General features: G+C 37.5%; 1 protein-coding gene across 8 annotated transcripts in view; it reads right to left on the bottom strand.

Annotated features, from left to right (window-relative positions):
- NEK1 (NIMA related kinase 1) overlaps positions 1–18713 on the bottom strand; it is a 215085-nt gene that overhangs the window by 84706 nt on the left and 111666 nt on the right. For all 8 annotated transcript variants that reach the window (XR_009212947.1, XR_009212948.1, XM_058436867.1 and 5 more), the window contains 3 exons: positions 2321–2452; positions 382–447; positions 74–302 (listed from right to left, as the gene is read on the bottom strand). Coding sequence is in view for 6 of the 8 variants with exons in the window: in XM_058436867.1 (XP_058292850.1) it covers positions 74–302; positions 382–447; positions 2321–2452 (427 nt within the window). In the remaining 2 variants the exon portion in view is untranslated. The remainder of the gene's footprint in view (positions 1–73; positions 303–381; positions 448–2320; positions 2453–18713) is intronic.

Genomic DNA, 18713 nt, shown 5'->3' on the forward strand with positions numbered 1-18713 from the left:
CTCAGAGTGGTTAGTCTATAAGTTTACATATGTACTAGACCTAAATAGGATATTAATATACTTCTATACATACTTTCAGTTGTAGAGAAGGATGTATCTAGTGTTAACTCATCCAGAGGAATCACAAGTTGACCTCCTGCCTCCCACTTCTTGCGATCAGATGAAACTGATTTTTCTTTGTCATGCTCTTTGGCATCTTCATGAACATTTATCTCACAAGTATCAGAGAGATTCTGCTTTCCTTTTTCATCTTCTTGAGCTTTAAGATTTTCATTTAATCTACGAAGTATTTCTCGCTTACTCTGAAAGTTATAACATTATATATTTTAATATGTATATCATTAAGTAAAATGATTGATAAACTTTGAAAATTTTACTTACTGAAATAGCATTGTTGGTCTTTTGCATCTCTTCTGAAGTTTCCTGGGTATCATTTAAACTACTGTCCTTTAAATGCAGATAGATACAGAGGAAGAGATGATTTTATTTTTTTAAATCTACCTTTAAAAATATGATATCCTTGTTACTTTTTGGTTTTCATTAATTTGTTCCTTGTAAATTTTTTATTCCTATAAAATGTTAACAAAGCTTCCTTCATTATCAGCAATGACTAACCTTTAAATATTATTAATTAGACAACATAGAGAGGGGCCAATTCTCAATTATTTGTCATATTTTTGGATTACTGCTCACATAATTAACTATATCCTCTTCCTCTTTGGTACCTGAATTTTTGGTAATAAAATTCAGTGGTAGAAATTAGAGGAAAATTCATATACTCTTAATTATAACTAGAAAAAGTTTTGATAGATGAAGTAATTCAAAATAGGCTGTGTTATTCTAAAACTGTCTTTATGTTTCATGTATATATATCCTTGTTAAGCCATAGTACTAAATGTAATTGAGAAGTGGCTTTCCTCCCTAAACAAAGAGTGCAACAAAAATTAGTTCTGAGTCATTTGTACTACAAATGATATAAATTTTATCTCCTAATTAGCATTGTCAAAGCAATCCAGACTATCTAAAATTAAAAAATATACAAAAAGAAGAAATTAGCAGTTATGAAAGCTATGAAAGCAAAGGCATGTAGAAGATTCAAAGTAAGAACAATTTTCAAAGTTTTAAGTAAGTGACATTTACCAACTCAACACAGAAAGAAAACCATTCAGTTATATGGATTACCTCGAATTTTGTAATACTTAAAAAAAATTAAAAATTTGGTGGTCAGTTTTAAAGTAATATATGAAGCAATGAGACAAAGAACATTTTACCCAGTAAAGTAGTCAGGAATTAGCAGTCCTACAACCAGAGAGATGAACAGCTATTGAGATGTGTGACTGGGTACCAAGAAGGGACCACACAGTGGTATCTAAACTTGGAGTAACAACGTAGCACATGCAAAGTCGTTATCAGAAAGAAAAAGTGACTAAGCCTACTTGAAGAACAATAGTTTCTTACATGAAGTTCTTGAGAATGATCAAGAAACGTATATTTTCCTACTCAGTCTTATTTTCAAAATCAACCCAAAGGCTATAAAAAAAAACAACTAGTGTACCAATTTTGGCTGCAAATATTTACTGAAACTAAACAAATAAAAGGCACAGACATCCATTACCAGGAAAAGGGAAAATGAACTTATTATGTGATCTGATTCAGCAGACTTTTCTCCTTCTGTCTGTTGAATTCTAGGCAGCAGCTCCACACTATGAGCCCACTTCTCTTAACCCCTGAACAGTCTTCACACTTCAGACAGATACCTGAAATATACTTCTAAGTTTAATCTTTTTATTTGTCTATGTTTCTTTGTTTTACTATCTGTATGGCATGATAGAGATTCAGAAGTAGAAGGTAAATGGAATAACTGATGAATTAACTGTAGTTCTACTGAGTCCTCTAACATTTGCTATGTCACAAAATTTGAATAAATGTAAACATGTGTTGGACTTAATTCCTAGAGCTACTTTAGTACCAAAGAGACATTATTCTTTTTAAAGTGAACATTTGTTAATCATGAGGGTTGGGTAGAAAAATGTTTATAGTATTATTTTCAGTACATTTCTCTGTATATTTTATTTTTCAATATTCTTTTAAAGTAATATGAGTTATTATGATATATTTTCCTCTACCAGGTGGTCCTAGATATAAAACTTATAAACAGTGAGGCTCCAGTATTCTGAGTAAACTAAAATCCCTTAAAAAGTAATTTTTTTCCTTAGAAAAACCTGAAAGGGACATTAGGGATTAATGTGATTTCATTAAATTTAATTTCCTTTTAAATAATCTTTTGATTTTGAGGAGTTCTGAATCTTAGGAAACTTACCACGCCAACTTCTTTCAAAGCTGAAGTCACAGAAATAACAGATCTCATCTGCTGCTTTGATGGAGAGCCACCTGTTTCATGCTGTCCCAAAGGTGGAGAAACATCAGAACTCTTAACTCCTTTAGCCACCAACTATAAAAAAGGATTTTATTAAATACATTAGGGATTTTATATTTGTATGAAGGAATAAAATGGTACCTATCAGATCATTATTTATCCACTCTATCCACAAGTAGTTTTTTCATTCCTGAATTATCTGCTGAGCAAGGCATTATGATGTTACATGCCGGGGATAGAGCAGTGACTAGAGAAAAAAACCTCTGGTCTCAGATGTAAACATAGTCATGTCACATAGTCCTAAATAACCCGCTTTCATTGCATTATCAATGTTTCATGAAATGATCCTGAAAAACTGTCTTTTATGGATTCAAGTGTAAGATTTTGTTAATCTTACACTTCTAAAAGAAATGCTTTTGTAATTTCTGCAGGTTTGGGTACAATCTTCTAAAAGTTCAAATATCAATTACTCAACATAAGAGCCCTCATAAAAATGCCAACATAAAATGAGAACGGAAGGAGAAACAGATCCAGGTAATAAGATTTACTTCATTGAAAATATCATGTTGTATTAACATATGTGCTTGTTTTTATCTTGCCATTTAAACTCTAAACAAAGTAAGATTCTGAACCCTTAATTAATACAAGGAAAGGACATTTACGGGTATGACAATAGTAACACAGCAGGAAGTTTACTCCCTACTCCCTATTTCTAGTCTTCCAGGAAACAAGACTTTCTGGAGAGTATACATTTCAAACACAATATTTATTATCTTCTAAAAATATAGTAATAATACAATTTTAATATTTAGGCTTCTAGACCTTCATTTTACAACAATACAGGCATACCTCTAAGATATTACGCAGTTGGTTCCAGACCACTGCAATAACGGTAATAATGCAATACAATGAGTCACACAAATTCTGGGGTTTCTCAGTGCATATAAAATTTATGTTTACACGATTCTGTAGCCTATTAAGTGTGCAACAGCATTATGTCTAAAAAACAATGTACACATCTTAATAAACACCTCATTCCTAAAAAAAAAAAAAGCTAATGATTCTTCTGAGCCTTCTATGAATTGTAATCATTTTGCTGGTGAAGGGTCTTGCCTTGATACTGATGGCTACTGACTGATCAGGGTGGTGACTGCTGGATGTTGGGGTGGCTGTGACAATTTCTTAAAATAAGACAAAAATGAAGTTTGCTGCATCCATTGACTCTTTCATGAAAATATTCTTTTGATTTTGTAAAAATATTTTTAAAATTCTTTATTATTTAAATAAAGACGAGGTCCACTATATTGCCTAGGCTGGTCTTGAACTTCTGGCTTCAATGACTGTCCTAACTCAGCCTCCCAAAGTGCTGGGATTACAAGCGTAAGCCACTGTGCCCAGCCCATGAAAATATTTATCTGCAGCATGTGATGCTGTTGCATTTTACCCATAGTAGAACTTCTTTCAAAACTGGAGTCAGTTGTCTCAAACCCTGCCGTTGCTTTATTGACTAAGTTTACAAAATATTCTAAATCCCTTGTCATTTCAACAATGTTCAAAACAGCTTCATTAGAAGTAGACTCCACCTCAAGAAACCACTTTCTTTGCTCCTCCATAAGAAGCAATTCCTCATCCATTCATGTTTATCATGAGATTGTAGCAATTCAGTCGTATCTTCAGGCTCCCCTTGCCATTCTACTTCTCTTGCTATTTCTACCACATCTACAGTGGCTTCCTCCACTGAAATCTTGAAGAATGGAATCAACTGCTTCCAAACTCCTGTTAATGTTGACATTAACATGACTTTAACTCCATGAATCAAAAAAGTTCCGAATGGCATCTAGAATGATGAATGATGAATACTTTTTAGAAGGCTTTCAATTTACTTTGCCCAGATCCATTAGAGGAATCATTATCTATGGCAGCTACAGCCTTAAAAAATTGTATTTCTTAAATAAGAAGACTTGAAAGTCAAAATGATTTCTTGATACATTGGCTGCAGAATGGATGTCGTGTTAGCAGGCATGAAAACAACATGAATCTCTTTGTATAATACATCTCCATCAGAGCTCTTGGGTAACTAGATGCATTGTCAACGAGTAGTAATATTTGGAAATAATTTTTTTTTCTAACCAGTAGGTCTCAACAGTGGGCTTAAAATATTTATAGCAAACCATGCTGTAAACAGATATGCAGTCATCCAGGCTTTATTGTTCCACTTATAGAACACAAATAGAATAGATTTAGCATAGTTCTTAAGGGTCTTAGGAGTTTCAGAATGGCAAATGAGCACTGGCTTCAACTTGAAGTCACCAGCTGCATTAGCTCCCGACAAGAGAGTCAGCCAGTCTTTTGAAGCTTTGAAGCCAGGTACTGACTTCTCTTTAGTTATGAGTCCTAGATGGCATCTTCTTCCAATAGAAGGCTGTTCTGTCTACACTGAAAATCTGTTATTTAGTATTACCACCTTTATCAATGATCTTAGCTATATCTCCTGGATAATGTACTGCAGTTTCTCCATCAGCACTTACTGCTTTACCTTGCACTTTCATGTTATGGAGGTGGCTTCTTTCCTTAAACCTTATGAACCAATCTCTGCTACCCAACAATTTTTCTTTTGTAGCTTCCTTATCTCTCCCAGTCTTCATGGAATTGAGGAGAGTTAGGGCCTTGCTCTGGATTAGGCTTTAGCCAACGAGAATGCTGTGGCTGGTTTGATCTTCTATCTAGACCATTAAAGCTTTCTCCATATCAGCAAGAAGGCTGTTTTGCTTGCTTGCTTTCTTTTTTTTCTAAGAGATGGGGTCTTGCTCTGTCACCCAGGCTGGAGTGCAGATCCAGGCACAATCATAGCTCACTGCAACCTTGAAATCCTAGGCTCAAATGATCGTTCTGCCTTAGCTTCTCAATGTGGTTGGGACTATAGTTGTGTGCCACCACATCCAGCTAATTTTTCTTTCTTTCTTTTTTTTTTTTTTTAGAGACAGGTTCTCACTATGTAGTCCATGCTAGTCTCAAACTTCTGGCCTCAAGCAATATTCCTGCCACAGTCTCCAGAGTTGCTGAGACTACAGGCATCTGGCTGTTTTGCTTTCTTACCATGTGTGTTCACTGGAGTAGAACTTCTTTTTTTCTGAGATGGAGTCTTGCACTGTCCCTCAGGCTGGAGTGAAATGACACGACACTATCTTGGCTGACTGAAACCTCCGCCTCCCTCCTGGGTTTACATGATTCTCCTGCCTCAGCCTCCTGAGAAGTTGGGATTACAGGCACACACCACCACACTCAGCTAATTTTTTTGTATTTTTAGTAGAGATGGCGTTTCACTATGTTAGCCAGGCTGGTCTCAAACTCCTGATCTCATGATCCACCTGTCTCGGCCTCCCAACATGCTGGGATTACAGGCATGAGCCACTGTACCTGGTCTGGGGTAGCACTTTTAATTTCCTTCAGGAACTTTTCCTTTGCATTCACAACTTGGATAACTGGCACAAGAGGCTTAATTCTGTGTCTATCTCAGCTTTCAATATGCCTTCATCACCAAGCTTAATCTTGATTTCAGGTGAGAGACATGCAACTCTTTCTTTTACTTGAATACTTAAGAGGCCATTGTAAGTCATTAAGTGGCCTGATTTCAATATTATTTTGTCTTAGGGAATAAGGTCTGAGGAGAGAGAGAGGGGAACTACCAGTCAGTGGAGCAATTAGAATACACACATTCATCAATTAAATTTCCCATCTTATATGGGTGCAGTCTGTGGTGCCTCAAAACAATTACAACAGTAATATCAAAGATATAATGATAATAATGAAAAAGTTTGAAATATGGCAAGAATTACAAAAATGTGACACAAAGACACAAAATGAGCAAAAGCTGTTGGGAAAACGACACTGATAAGACTTGCTTGATGCAGGGTTGTCACAAATTTTCAATTTGTAAAAAATGCAGTATTTGTGAAGCACAATAAAACAAGGTATGCCTGTATTTATCTTGTTCAAAAAAGGATGGAAACATTGCTTTAGTCCCATAGTTCAGTATTATTGAAAAAGTATACCGATATTCAAGATGTTACTACAAATAGGCCGGGCGCAGTGGCTCACGCCTGTAATCCCAGCACTTTGGGAGGCCAAGGCGGGTGGATCACAAGGTCACAAGTTCGAGACCAGTCTGGCCAGCATGGTGAAACCCTCTCTCTACTAAAAATACAAAAAATTGGCCGGGCATGGTGGTGCACACCTGTAGTCCCCAGTACTCGGAAGGCTGAGGCAGGAGAATTGCTTGAACCCGTGAGGCAGAGGTTGCAGTGAGCCGAGATTGTGCCACTGAACTCCAGCCTGGGTGACAGAGCAAGACTCCATCTCAAAAAAAAAAAAAAGTTACTACAAATAACTTTTAAAAATATCTAGAGCTCACATAACAGTATTATCACCTTGAAAGATTATATCTAAATATTTTGAAACTTTGTTTGTTTTAATTACTATATAAATTCAAATAAGGTTTCATACACTGAGAGAATAAAAACAAGCTCCAAAGTTGTTCTGAATAGCAGCAGTATTTTTAGAACAAATATGTTATTTCTCTGGATGATTACTTAAAAGAAATATACTTTGAATGAACACATTCTGCTATTTTTATTTAAATCAGTAATCACTTCTCTACCACATACTAGGGTTACAGGTGTGTGCCACCATGCCCAGCAAATTTTTGTATTTTTAGTAGAAATGCGATTTCACATGTTGGTCAGACTGGTCTCGAACTCCTGACCTCGTGATCCATCTGCCTTGGCCTCCCAGAGTGCTGGGATTATAGGCGTGAGCCACCGTGTTTGGCCTGCTATTTCAATACATCAATCTGACAGGATTTCTGTGAGAAGACAAATCCACAATATTTGATAAAAATTAATTTATCAATAAATTAAAATATGTATTAATACCTATTAAGGCCAAGCACAGTTCTAGATAATGATATCTGAAATGAATTAGACACAATATTTTCTCTGAGGGGACTGTAAATTAGAAAAGAATAAAGAACACATAAATCAATCAGTATGTTACAGAGAAAAAAATAAAGAGATACGTACTAAACGATCTGGGGAAGAATGAAACAAAACATATAGAAAGAACTCTGTAAAGCCAAGAGGGGCGCCAGTGAGAACAGCCTTCGCAGAGCAGCCAATGGTCAGCCATTCATTGTTCGGGAAGGCCATAAAATACAGACAAAAGTAGGACAGTTCTACATTCAAATCCCAAAACACTCACCAGTCCTGTGATTTTTCATTGTTTTTATCCTCTCTGAACCTCACAGTTTTTCTCTAAAATACAAATGCTGTACTCATTGCCTCTCTGCTATAGGGATTGCATGAGATAATTTACGTAAAGTACACATCTGTGTACCTAATAAATAGTAGCAATTGTTATTTATTTGGTTTCCATTAAATAAGGTTATTTGGCTTAAACACTAGAAGTCTAGTTTTAGTTCCTGATGAAATGTATTAAGTTTCAGAATGCAAGTTTCTCATCTTCAGAATGCAGACTAAAAACAAAAACCTCCTATCTTAACCATGATCAGAAATAAAAATTTGGGCATTGTGAGAGACAAATTTATTGGCACTTTTATAATAATGATCTTCAGCAGCCTCCAGTAAATGCTTATGTTCTGTAATCAAATGCATACTGATTTCTCCTCTGGGTCAACTAAACCAAACAGATTAGAAGAACCTAAACAGACAAATTCAGACATGGAATCTAAATGAATGAACAAAGACAGATTACTAACTCTTACAATCACTTAAAAAGACAACTAAGTTACTGAAAATTTATGGGTAGTTCAGGATGACTACTGACATGTGTCAACATCATTATAAGCTAATGTCATATACTTAAGTAACTTATTAGTACAGTTGAATTGGGCCTTCTGTATAAACATCATGGTATATTATTTATAATCAGAACCTTAAAGCTTTTCAATATTAACTACATCTTGAGATAAAAGATGATAATGTACTTCTAATTATTGAAAGATAAACCATTACACTAAGCCTTTTATACAGAAAGTTGAGCAAATATGACATATCACAAAAATTAACTAAACCAGGAAAACAATATAAAGTTTCATATAAGAGAAAAATATAAAAATTTGGAACAAAGAATGAGCCAATTTTACTACACAATTGATAACCCAGCTAAATCTATAATATATATTTCATTCTAAACATACTTTTTCACTGGGTGCAATGGCTCACGCCTATAATCCCAGCACTTAGGAGGCTGAGGCAGGAGGAGCACTTGAGCCCAGGAGTTTGAGACCCAGTTAATTTTCTTTTTTCTTGTAGAAATGGAGTCTCACCAGACCAGTGAGACTCCATTTGTACAAAAAATAAGAACATTAGCTGGGTATGGTGACGTGTGCTAAGGGTCCCAGCTACAGACAGGCTGAGGCAGGAGGATCCCTTGAGCCCAGCAGGTCGAAATTGCAGAGAGCCATGTTCACACCACTGCACTCCAGCCTGAGTGACAGAGCAAGACCCTGTTTCAAAACAAAACAAAACAAAACAAACAAAGCACAGTCTTTCAAAGTTTAACCACAGTTTTTAAATATAAAAATTTGCAAAAAAAAAGATAAAACATTGACCTGAAAGTTTCATAATTCAGGTTTAAAAGAAACGCTTTAGAAGCTTTTTTTTTCTTAGCCATTTTTTTTCACAAGGTTCATAAATTTAAGGCTTTTCAACATTGCTTTTATTGTCACAAAAGGTTTTCAATTATCACTGTAAAACTGTCTCTACTTCACGTGTCAATTTTACTATGTGCTGAAAAATTAAGCAGCAGCGCCACCAAATGACAAAACTCAAAATTTCACCAAATAGTGAGGCGAGGCTTATAAACACATGAAACCACCAGTGTGCCTACTCTTTATGCACAGATCAATAACAAACATATTTTCATCTTTATGCTGACTTATTAGTAAGGATTTAATGTATGTTAGGAAAGTATTATTAAATGGCTTAATTTCATATTTTGAATAGAGTAATTTCACACATAGTTTTATACAGCCTAAAGATATATCATGGCCAAATCTTACCAAATTCATACTTAACGTCTCAAAACCTTATCTTTGAAGAACCAATAGTATAAAAGTATTTGTATTTGAGTAAATTTTCTTAACTAGTATCACCATAATGCTTTTATAAGAATATCTAAGAATAAGAACAAGGTAGCCAGAAGCAATAAGTGTGTACACCCTGTGGGGAGCCTTACAAGCGTGCATGTAAAGTCTAAAAATAAGACAAAGATGGAAATAGAAATACACAAGAATTTATATTCAAAATATTTTATCCAACCTAACCAAGACAGAATCTCCCTAATTCTATTTTTCACTGAATTTTAATTCTTAAAACATTGCTACCCTTTTAAAAAATTGAATCTATCTTCCTTACATACTTCATTCACAATATAGCATACATGATGGCTGAAAACTAACACTATATTACTTGGCCCTCCCAAAAAAAGGACCCATCATCACGCATTGTTCTCCATATCTAAATCCCAATTGGTACTACAATGTTATCATTAAATATGTCAAAGAGAAAATTTTATAAAATTAGGTATATACTGCCAAAGAATCACAATAGTTAAGGCAGTGATTTTTTTCTTCACTTTTAAGTTCCAGGGTACATGTGCAGAATGTGCAGGCTTGTTATACAGGTAAATGTGTGCCATGGTGGTTTGCTGCACAGATCAACTCATCACCCAGGTATTAAGGCCAGCATCCGTTAGCTATTCTTCCTGATGCTCTCCCTTCCTCCACATCCCTCAAAAGCCCCAATGTGTGTTGTTCCCACCAATGTGTTCATGTATTCTCATCATTCAGCTCCCACTTATAAGTGATACCATGAGGTGTTTGGTTTTCTGTTCCTGTGTTAGTCTGTTGAGGGTAACAGCTTCCAGCTCCATCAATGTCCCTGCAAAGAACATGATCTCGTTCCTTTCTGTGGCTGCATAGTATTCCATGGTGTATATGTACCATGTTTTCTTTATCCAGTCTATCACTGATGGAAATTTGGGTTGATTCTATGTCTTTGCTATCGTGAATAGTGCTGCAATGAACATACGCATGCATGTATCTTTATAACAGAATGATTTATATATTTTGGGATATATACCCAGTAACGGGATTGCTGGGTCAAATGGTGTATCCGCTTCTAGAACTTTGAGGAATCCCCACACTGTCTTCCAAAATGGCTGAACTAATCTACACTCCCACCAACAGTGTAAATGCATTCCTTTTTCTCTGTAACCTTGCCAGCATCTGTTGTTTCCTGATTTTTTAATAATTGCCATTCTGACTGGCGTGATATGGTATTTCTCTGTGGCTTTGATTTGCATTTCTCTAATGATCAGTGACGTTGGGCTTTTTTTCATGTTCGTTGGCCGCATGCATGTCTTCTTTTTAAGAAGTGTCTGTTTATGCCCTTTGCCCATTTTTTAATGAGTAAAAATGGACATTTTTGTTTTTTTCTTGTAAATTTGTTTAAGTTCCTTGTAGACTCTGGATATTAGCTCTTTGTCAGATACATAGATTGCAAAAATTTTCTCCCATTCTGTAGGCTGTCTGTTCACGCTGATGACAGTTTCTTTTGATGTGCAAAAGCTCTTTAGTTAATTAGATCCCATTTGCCAATTTTTGCTTTTGTTGCTATTGCTTTTGGCATTTCATCATGAAATCTTTGCTTGTGCCTGTGTCCTGAACGATATTGCCTAGATTTTCTTCTAGGATTTCTGTAGTTTTGGTTTTTACATTTACATCTTTAATCCATCTTGAGTTAACTTTTGTATAAAGTTTAAGGAAGGGGGATCCAGTTTCAATTTTCTGCATATGACTAGCCAGTTCTCCCAGCACCATCTATTAAACAGAAAATCCTTTCCCCATTGCTTGTTTTTGTCAGGTTTTTCAAAGATCAATTGCGTGTAGGTATGTGGTTTATTTCTGAGTTCTCTATTCTGTTCCATTGTTCTATATGTCTATTTTTGTACCAGTACCATGCTGTTTTGGTTACAGGGCACTGATTTTTATCCTTTGTTAGATTGAAAATATTATACTTTCGAGAATCCAAGGAAGTATATGTGGTTTTACTGAAGAAAATGCACCAACATATATACTGCCAAACTTTACATTAATATTTTAGGGGGCTTAATAATGCTAGCTTCAATTCTGAATTCCATGTTAACCACTCTTAAGTAATGGTCAATGAATAAAGATAGATATATGAACACTATCCCCCAATATAACATCTAGATTATGCTATATTAGACTTTCTATTGAAATAATAAATAACTTTAATCAATTTTTTTGTATATTAAGCTGGACTTAAATACTTACATTACGGATACTATTTTTCTACACAATTTAGATAGAGCAACATTAGAGAATAAGCCCTTCATCTAGATGAGGAAATAAAGGCCACAAACATTAAGTCAATCCTCAAACAGGCTAATTAATTGGCAAGGCTGAGACCAAAATCAGGTATTCTGATTCCCAGTTTCATTTTTTTCCCACTATACCAGTGTGCATTAAATAAACAGATGTTTCCTGAACATTTCCCTATGCACAGCTCGGGAATATCATGAGACACAGCATTCCCAATGAATTTATGTGTGTTACTATTCACCAGGTACCATGCTGAGCATTTTACATGGTAAATTGGTTAAGATTCTTTGGTTGAAGGCAATAGAAACTAACTATAGAGGGACGGAGGGAGGGAGAGAAGGAGGCAGCTGGGTAGCCAGGCAGCCAGGCAGCCAGGCAAGGAGGGTGGTGACATCAGCAGGATGGCAAATTACAAATGCCGAATGCTCTACCCTCTGCCCCACAAAAAAGGACAAAAACAATGAACAGATAATTGCATTTTGACCAGAATGACTTAAGGAGAATGTCAGAGAATAGCAAGGGAGTGGCAGAAATCCTGTGAAGCACAGGCTAAGGATGGCCATATACAGAAGGGTGGAGTCATTGTTGTGCTATTCCCTTCCCCCAATGCCTAAGCCACAGCTGTGCCCCACCATTCATGGACCCTTGTTGCTGCTGTACCCAGCCTCACAAAGCCTGGTCCATTGTTATGTCCTGCCATGCCAGAGTCACCACTACAAGGAACCTCCTCTCCTGGTGTCCAAGTTGCCACTGTGCCCTACTGGCTCCAGAAACTGAATTGCAGTTATGCCCTGCTCCCTAGGGCCCAAGCCTCTAGAACATCTCTTCTTCTCCAGACCCATGCCAGTGCTGTGCCCTGACTCTCAGGATCAGAGTCACAGCTATATCCCTGCTACCCGGGCCCAAGCTACTGGGGAATGCCTTAGAGTCACAGTCCCCACCTTTGTAGAATAGCTTCATCTACCCATACCTCAGAGAGTGAACTTGTACTCAAGTCACAAGTGTCATAGCAATTCAGGAAGACAGTGGGCCCAGGACCCCAGCACCACTGTAGGCTTCTTGTGAGCTCTGCCAAATCTGACAACAAGAATGATTTCCCCAACAAAGTCTCCCCACGGTAGGACAAACAAGAGCAGGAGGACCCCATTAAAGCCCTTGCCACTGAGAATCCTAATAACCTATGCTGCTACCACTGCTGTCACACACTCCTACAGACATGGCTAAAGTACCTATAGCCATTACTCATATTGATTACAACTGAAGGAGCTGCATGGACACTACACTACCGTGCCTACCTGGAACCAGAGGCAGAACCTCTGCCCTTGAGCCACTGCACCACCACCCGCAGAGCCAATGCACCCTGCTCAACTGACCCCCTAGCAATCATCTATAGGTAAAATCATTCACTACAAAAGCAACTCTATAAATTTGGAAGAGGTCACTGATCCACTAGATGTGCAGTTATCAATGCAAGGACACAAGAAACATGAAAAAGCAGGAAAACATGACGCCATCAAAGGAATATAATTCCCCAGGTAATGACCCCAAAGAAATGGAAATTTACAAATTATCTGAAAGAGAAATCAAAGTAATGATCTTACAGAAACTCAGGGATATACAAGAGAATAGACAATTCAATGAAATCAGCAAAATAATACATGATATGAATTACAAACTCAATAAAGATATACATAACATAAAAAGAATCAAACAGAAATCTTGGGGCTGAAGAATTAAATGAATGAAATTGCTAAAAATTGAGAGCTTCAACAGCAGACTAGATCAAGCAGAGGAAACAATCTGTGAATTTGAAGATAGGTCTTTTGAAGTTGCCCAGATAGAGAAAAAGTGAAGAAAGTCTACAGGGATTATGGAACACCATGAAATGAACAAATGTCACAGTATGAGCTCTAGAAAGAGAAGAGGCTGGGCGTGGTGGCTCACGCCTCTAATCCCAGCACTTTGGGAGGCCAAGGCGGGAGGATCACGAGGTCAGGAGATCGAGACCATCCTGGCTAACATGGTGAAGCCCTGTCTCTACTAAAAATACAAAAAATTAGCCAGGTGTGGTGTCACGCGCCTGTAGTCCCAGCTACTCAGGAGGCTGAGGCAGGAGAACTGCTTGAACCCAGGAGGTGGAGGTTGCAGTGAGCCAAGATTACGTCACTGCACTCCAGGAACAGAGCAAGACTCCATCTCAAAAAAAAAAAAAAAAAAAGAGAGAGAAGATATGGAGAAAGGCACAGAAGGCTTTTTAAATGAAGTACTTGCTGAACACTTCCCAAGTCTTGGGAGCGATATGGTCATCCATATATACTGAAGTTGAAAACTAGCGAACAGTTCAATGCAAAAAGGTCCTCACCAAGGCACTTTATAATTTAAAACATTAAAAGTAAAAGACAAAGAATTTTAAAAGCAGAGGAGAAGAGCATCAAGCAACATATAACGGGCTTGCCATTAGACTATCAGCAGATTTCTCAGCAGAAATCTTGAAGGTCAGGAGAGAATGGGATAATACACTCAAGGTGCTAATTAAAAAAACCCGACAGCCAACAATACTATACTTAGAAAAGCTGTGTTTCAGAAATAAAATAGAAGTAAAGTCTTTCCCAGATAGACAAAAGCTAAGGGAATTCATCACCTCTAGATCTGATTTACAAGAAATGCTTAAGAGTTCTTCAACCAGAAACAAAAGAACAATAATTACTATCACAAGAACATATCAAAGTATAAAACTCACTGATAGGTATTTATATATATTCAAATTCAGAATATTCCATTACTACAACAGTGGTGTGTAAATCTCTCAAATTGCTATTATAAAGGTTAAATGTTGAAACAGTCAAAAATAACTGTAATTGCATTAAGTTGTTATGAAGTCTAAAATGTAAAAAGGTATAAACTGTGACAGCCAAAATAATTGTGAGGAGGGTAAAAGTCTAGAATATCTTCAGGTGACAAAGTTAAATTGTTATCAGCTTAAAATAGTCTATTATTACTATAAGATGCTTAGTAGATACACAAATGAGAACAAGAAAGGAATCAAAACTTAGCACATAGCACAAAATCACAAAAGTAGACAATAAGAGAGGAAGAAAGGAACAAAGGACCAAAAAACAACCAGAAAACAATAACAAATGCAGTAGTACGTGCTTACCTATCAATAACAATCTTTAATGTGATAAAGCTCTCCAATCAAAAGATTTAGAATGGATAGAAAAATAAGATTCAGAGGCTGCTTCAAGATGGTGACTACGGACATCTCATGCCAGTTCTCCTCAGAAGGAAGATCAAAATTACTGGTAAATAATCAAGTTTTGACAAGGAAACGGAGGGAAGAGAGCCAGGACCTGTTGGAGTACCCACGTGAAGAAGATTGGATGGAGAGAAAGAAAGCAGCAAAAGTCTGGTTGATATCGACCACTGAGGAACTCAGAGTCCAGCAGAAAGTGTAGCTGGGAGTGTGTCTCTGCTCCCCTCACCCCTCTGACAACACACTGGCTGCTAAACAGCTGGGGAGCCCCTCAGCCCTTGCAAGCCAGGGCAACACTATTGGTGGCGATTAGAGGACTTCCTGAAAACAGAGAACTGGGTGAGCAGCTGACTTAGCCATGCTGCACCCACCTCCGATTCAAACTGAGATGGCAGTTGTCATACCAGTTGTGTACCTGTGGTGCCACTCCCTTGCTTGGAGATCCTCTGCACTTGAGCCACTGCACCACCAACCGCAGACATACTACACAACCTACTCTGACTTTGGCAAGTACATGATACCAGCAGATTCTCAGGGAGTTTGGGGTCTCCCACAGATTGAACCCTTGGCACAAACTGCCCCTCAGGGAGGAGACAGAGCAGCCTGTCAAAGCCACCAGTGGGAAACAGGAAATGTGGGTGCAGCACTAACCACCGAAGGGGGCACCACCGATGTCTCGGAACAAACGTGGAGAAGGGGGTCATCTCTCACCTTCTCATCCGGCCAAAGTGCGTGATTGTGGACATGGCAGCAGTTCTTTCTGCTGGGGCCCAATGGCCCTTTCTGGGCTATTCTGATGAAAGTGAACACAGCTGAAATAAATCTGCTGTATCTTACTCTTCAGCACCATCTACTGGACTGCAGCCCGAATTACACCACCAAGAAAAAACTACAAAAAACAGCATCTGAGAAAGCCACCATACAAACCTACCTGCAACCAAAAAACCCATATGGAGCTTTGGCCCCCGAAAGCACCCAGAAAAGAAGCCAATCAAGCATACACAACATACATCACAGTTACACCTTCAAGGGGAAAAAAATTAAGTCCCATCCAAATAAACACAAATCCAAAAAAAGAATTGTCAGCTCACTCAGATGAGAAGGAATCAGTGCAAGAACTCTGGAAGTAGAAAAAGCCAAGGTGCTTTGTCACCTCCAAAGGATCGTTCTAGCTCCCTAGCAATGAATCCTAAGCAGACTGAAATATCTAAAATGATACATATAGAACTTGGAATACTGATGGCAAGGAAACTCCACAAGATCTGAGAGGAAGTTGAAATCCAATACGAAGAAGCCAGAAAAATGATCCAAGACATGAAAGATGACATAATGGTATCAACAAAGAACCAAACAGAACTTCTGGAATTAAAAATCTCATTACGGGAATTTCAAAATACAGTTGGAAGCCTTAACAACAGACTAGACAAAGCAGAAGAAAGAATTTCAGAGCTCAAAGACTGGTCTTTTGAATTAACCCAGTCAGACAAAAACAAAGAGAAAGAATTTAAAAAAGCAAACAAGGACTTCAAGAAATGTGATTATGTAAAGCAACCAAACCTATGAATTACTGGCATTCCTGAGAGAGAAAAACAGAAAGTAAGGAAGTTGGAAAACATATTTCAGGGTATGATTCTGGAAAATTTCCCCACTCTTCCAAGAGACATTGATATGCAGATACAAGAAATTCAGACAACACCAGTGAGATACTATATAAGACGACCATCACCAAGGCACGCAGTCATCAGACAATCCAAGGTCAATGTGAAAGAAACTATCTTAAAGGCAGCTAAAGAAAAGAACCAAACTGCCTCTTTTAAAGGGAATCCCATCAGACTAAAAATGGAGTTTTTAATTATACTTTAAGTTTTAGGGAACATGCGCACAACGTGCAGGTTTGTTACATATGTATACAAGTGCCATGCTGGTGTGCTGCACCCATTAACTTATCATTTAACATTAGATATATCTCCTAATGCTATCCCTCGGCCCTCCCCCAACCCCACAACAGGCCCCAGTGTGTGATGTTCCCCTTCCTGTGTTCATGTGTTCTCATTGTTCAATTCCCACCTATGAGTGAGAACAAGCAGTGTTTGTTTTTTGTCCTTGTGATAGTTTGCTGAGAATGATGATTTCCAGCTTCATCCATGTCCCTACAAAGGACATGAACTCATCATTTTTTATGGCTGCATAGTATTCCATGCTGTATATGTGCCACATTTTCTTAATCCAGTCTATTGTTGTTGGACATTTGGGTTGGTTCCAAGTCTTTGCTATTGTGAATAGTGCCGCCATAAACATACGTGTGCATGTGTCTTTATAGCAGCATGATTTATAATCCTTTGGGTATATACCCAGTAATGGGATGGCTGGGTCAAATGGTATTTCTAGTTCTAGATCCCTGAGGAATCGCCACACTGATTTCCACAATGGTTGAACTAGTTTACAGTCCCACCAACAGTGTAGAAGTGTTCCTATTTCTCCACATCCTCTCCAGCACCTGTTGTTTCCTGACTTTTTAATGATGGCCATTCTAACTGGTGTGAGATGGTATCTCATTGTGGTTTTGATTTGCATTTCTCTGATGGCCAGTGATGATGAGCATTTTTTCATGTGTCTTTTGGCTGCATAAATGTCTTCTTTTGAGAAGTGTCTGTTCATATCCTTTGCCCACTTTTTGATGGGGTTGTTTGTTTTTTCCTTGTAAATTTGTTTGAGTTCATTGTAGATTCTTGATATTAGCCCTTTGTCAGATGAGTAGATTGCAAAAATTTTCTCCCATTCTGTAGGTTGCCTGTTCACTCTGATGGTAGTTTCTTTCACTGTGCAGAAACTCTTTCGTTTAATTAGATCCCATTTGTCAATTTTGGCTTTTGTTGCCATTGCTTTTGGTGTTTTAGACATGAAGTCCTTGCCCATGCCTATGTCCTGAATGGTATTGCCTAGGTTTTCTTCTAGGGTTTTTATGGTTTTAGGGCTAACATGTAAGTCTTTAATCCATCTTGAATTAATTTTTGTATAAGGTGTAAGGAAGGGATCCAGTTTCAGCTTTCTACATATGGCTAGCCAGTTTTCCCAGCACCATTTATTAAATAGGGAATCCTTTACTCATTTCTTGTTTTTGTCAGGTTTGTCAAAGATCAGATAGTTGTAGATATGCGGCATTATTTCTGAGGGCTCTGTTCTGTTCCATTGGTCTATATCTCTGTTTTGGTATCAGTACCATGTTGTTTTGGTTACTGTAGCCTTGCAGTATAGTTTGAAGTCAGGTACGTGATGCCTCCAGCTTTGTTCTTTTGGCTTAGGATTGACTTGGCAATGCGGGCCCTTTTTTGGTTCCATATGAACTTTAAAGTAGTTTTTTCCAATTCTGTGAAGAAAGTCATTGGTAGTTTGATGGGGATGGCATTGAATCTATAAATTACCTTGGGCAGTATGGCCATTTTCACAATATTGATTCTTCCTATCCATGATCATGGAATGTTCTTCCATTTGTTTGTATCTTCTTTTATTTCATTGAGCAGTGGTTTGTAGTTCTCCTTGAAGAGGTCCTTCACATCCCTTGTAAGTTGGATTCCTAGGTATTTTATTCTCTTTGAAGCAACTGTGAATGGGAGTTCACTCATGATTTGGCTCTCTGATTGTCTGTTATTGGTGTATAA

This window comes from Hylobates moloch, unplaced genomic scaffold (genome assembly GCF_009828535.3).
Source record: "Hylobates moloch isolate HMO894 unplaced genomic scaffold, HMol_V3 SCAFFOLD_3, whole genome shotgun sequence".
Taxonomy (NCBI): domain Eukaryota; kingdom Metazoa; phylum Chordata; class Mammalia; order Primates; family Hylobatidae; genus Hylobates; species Hylobates moloch.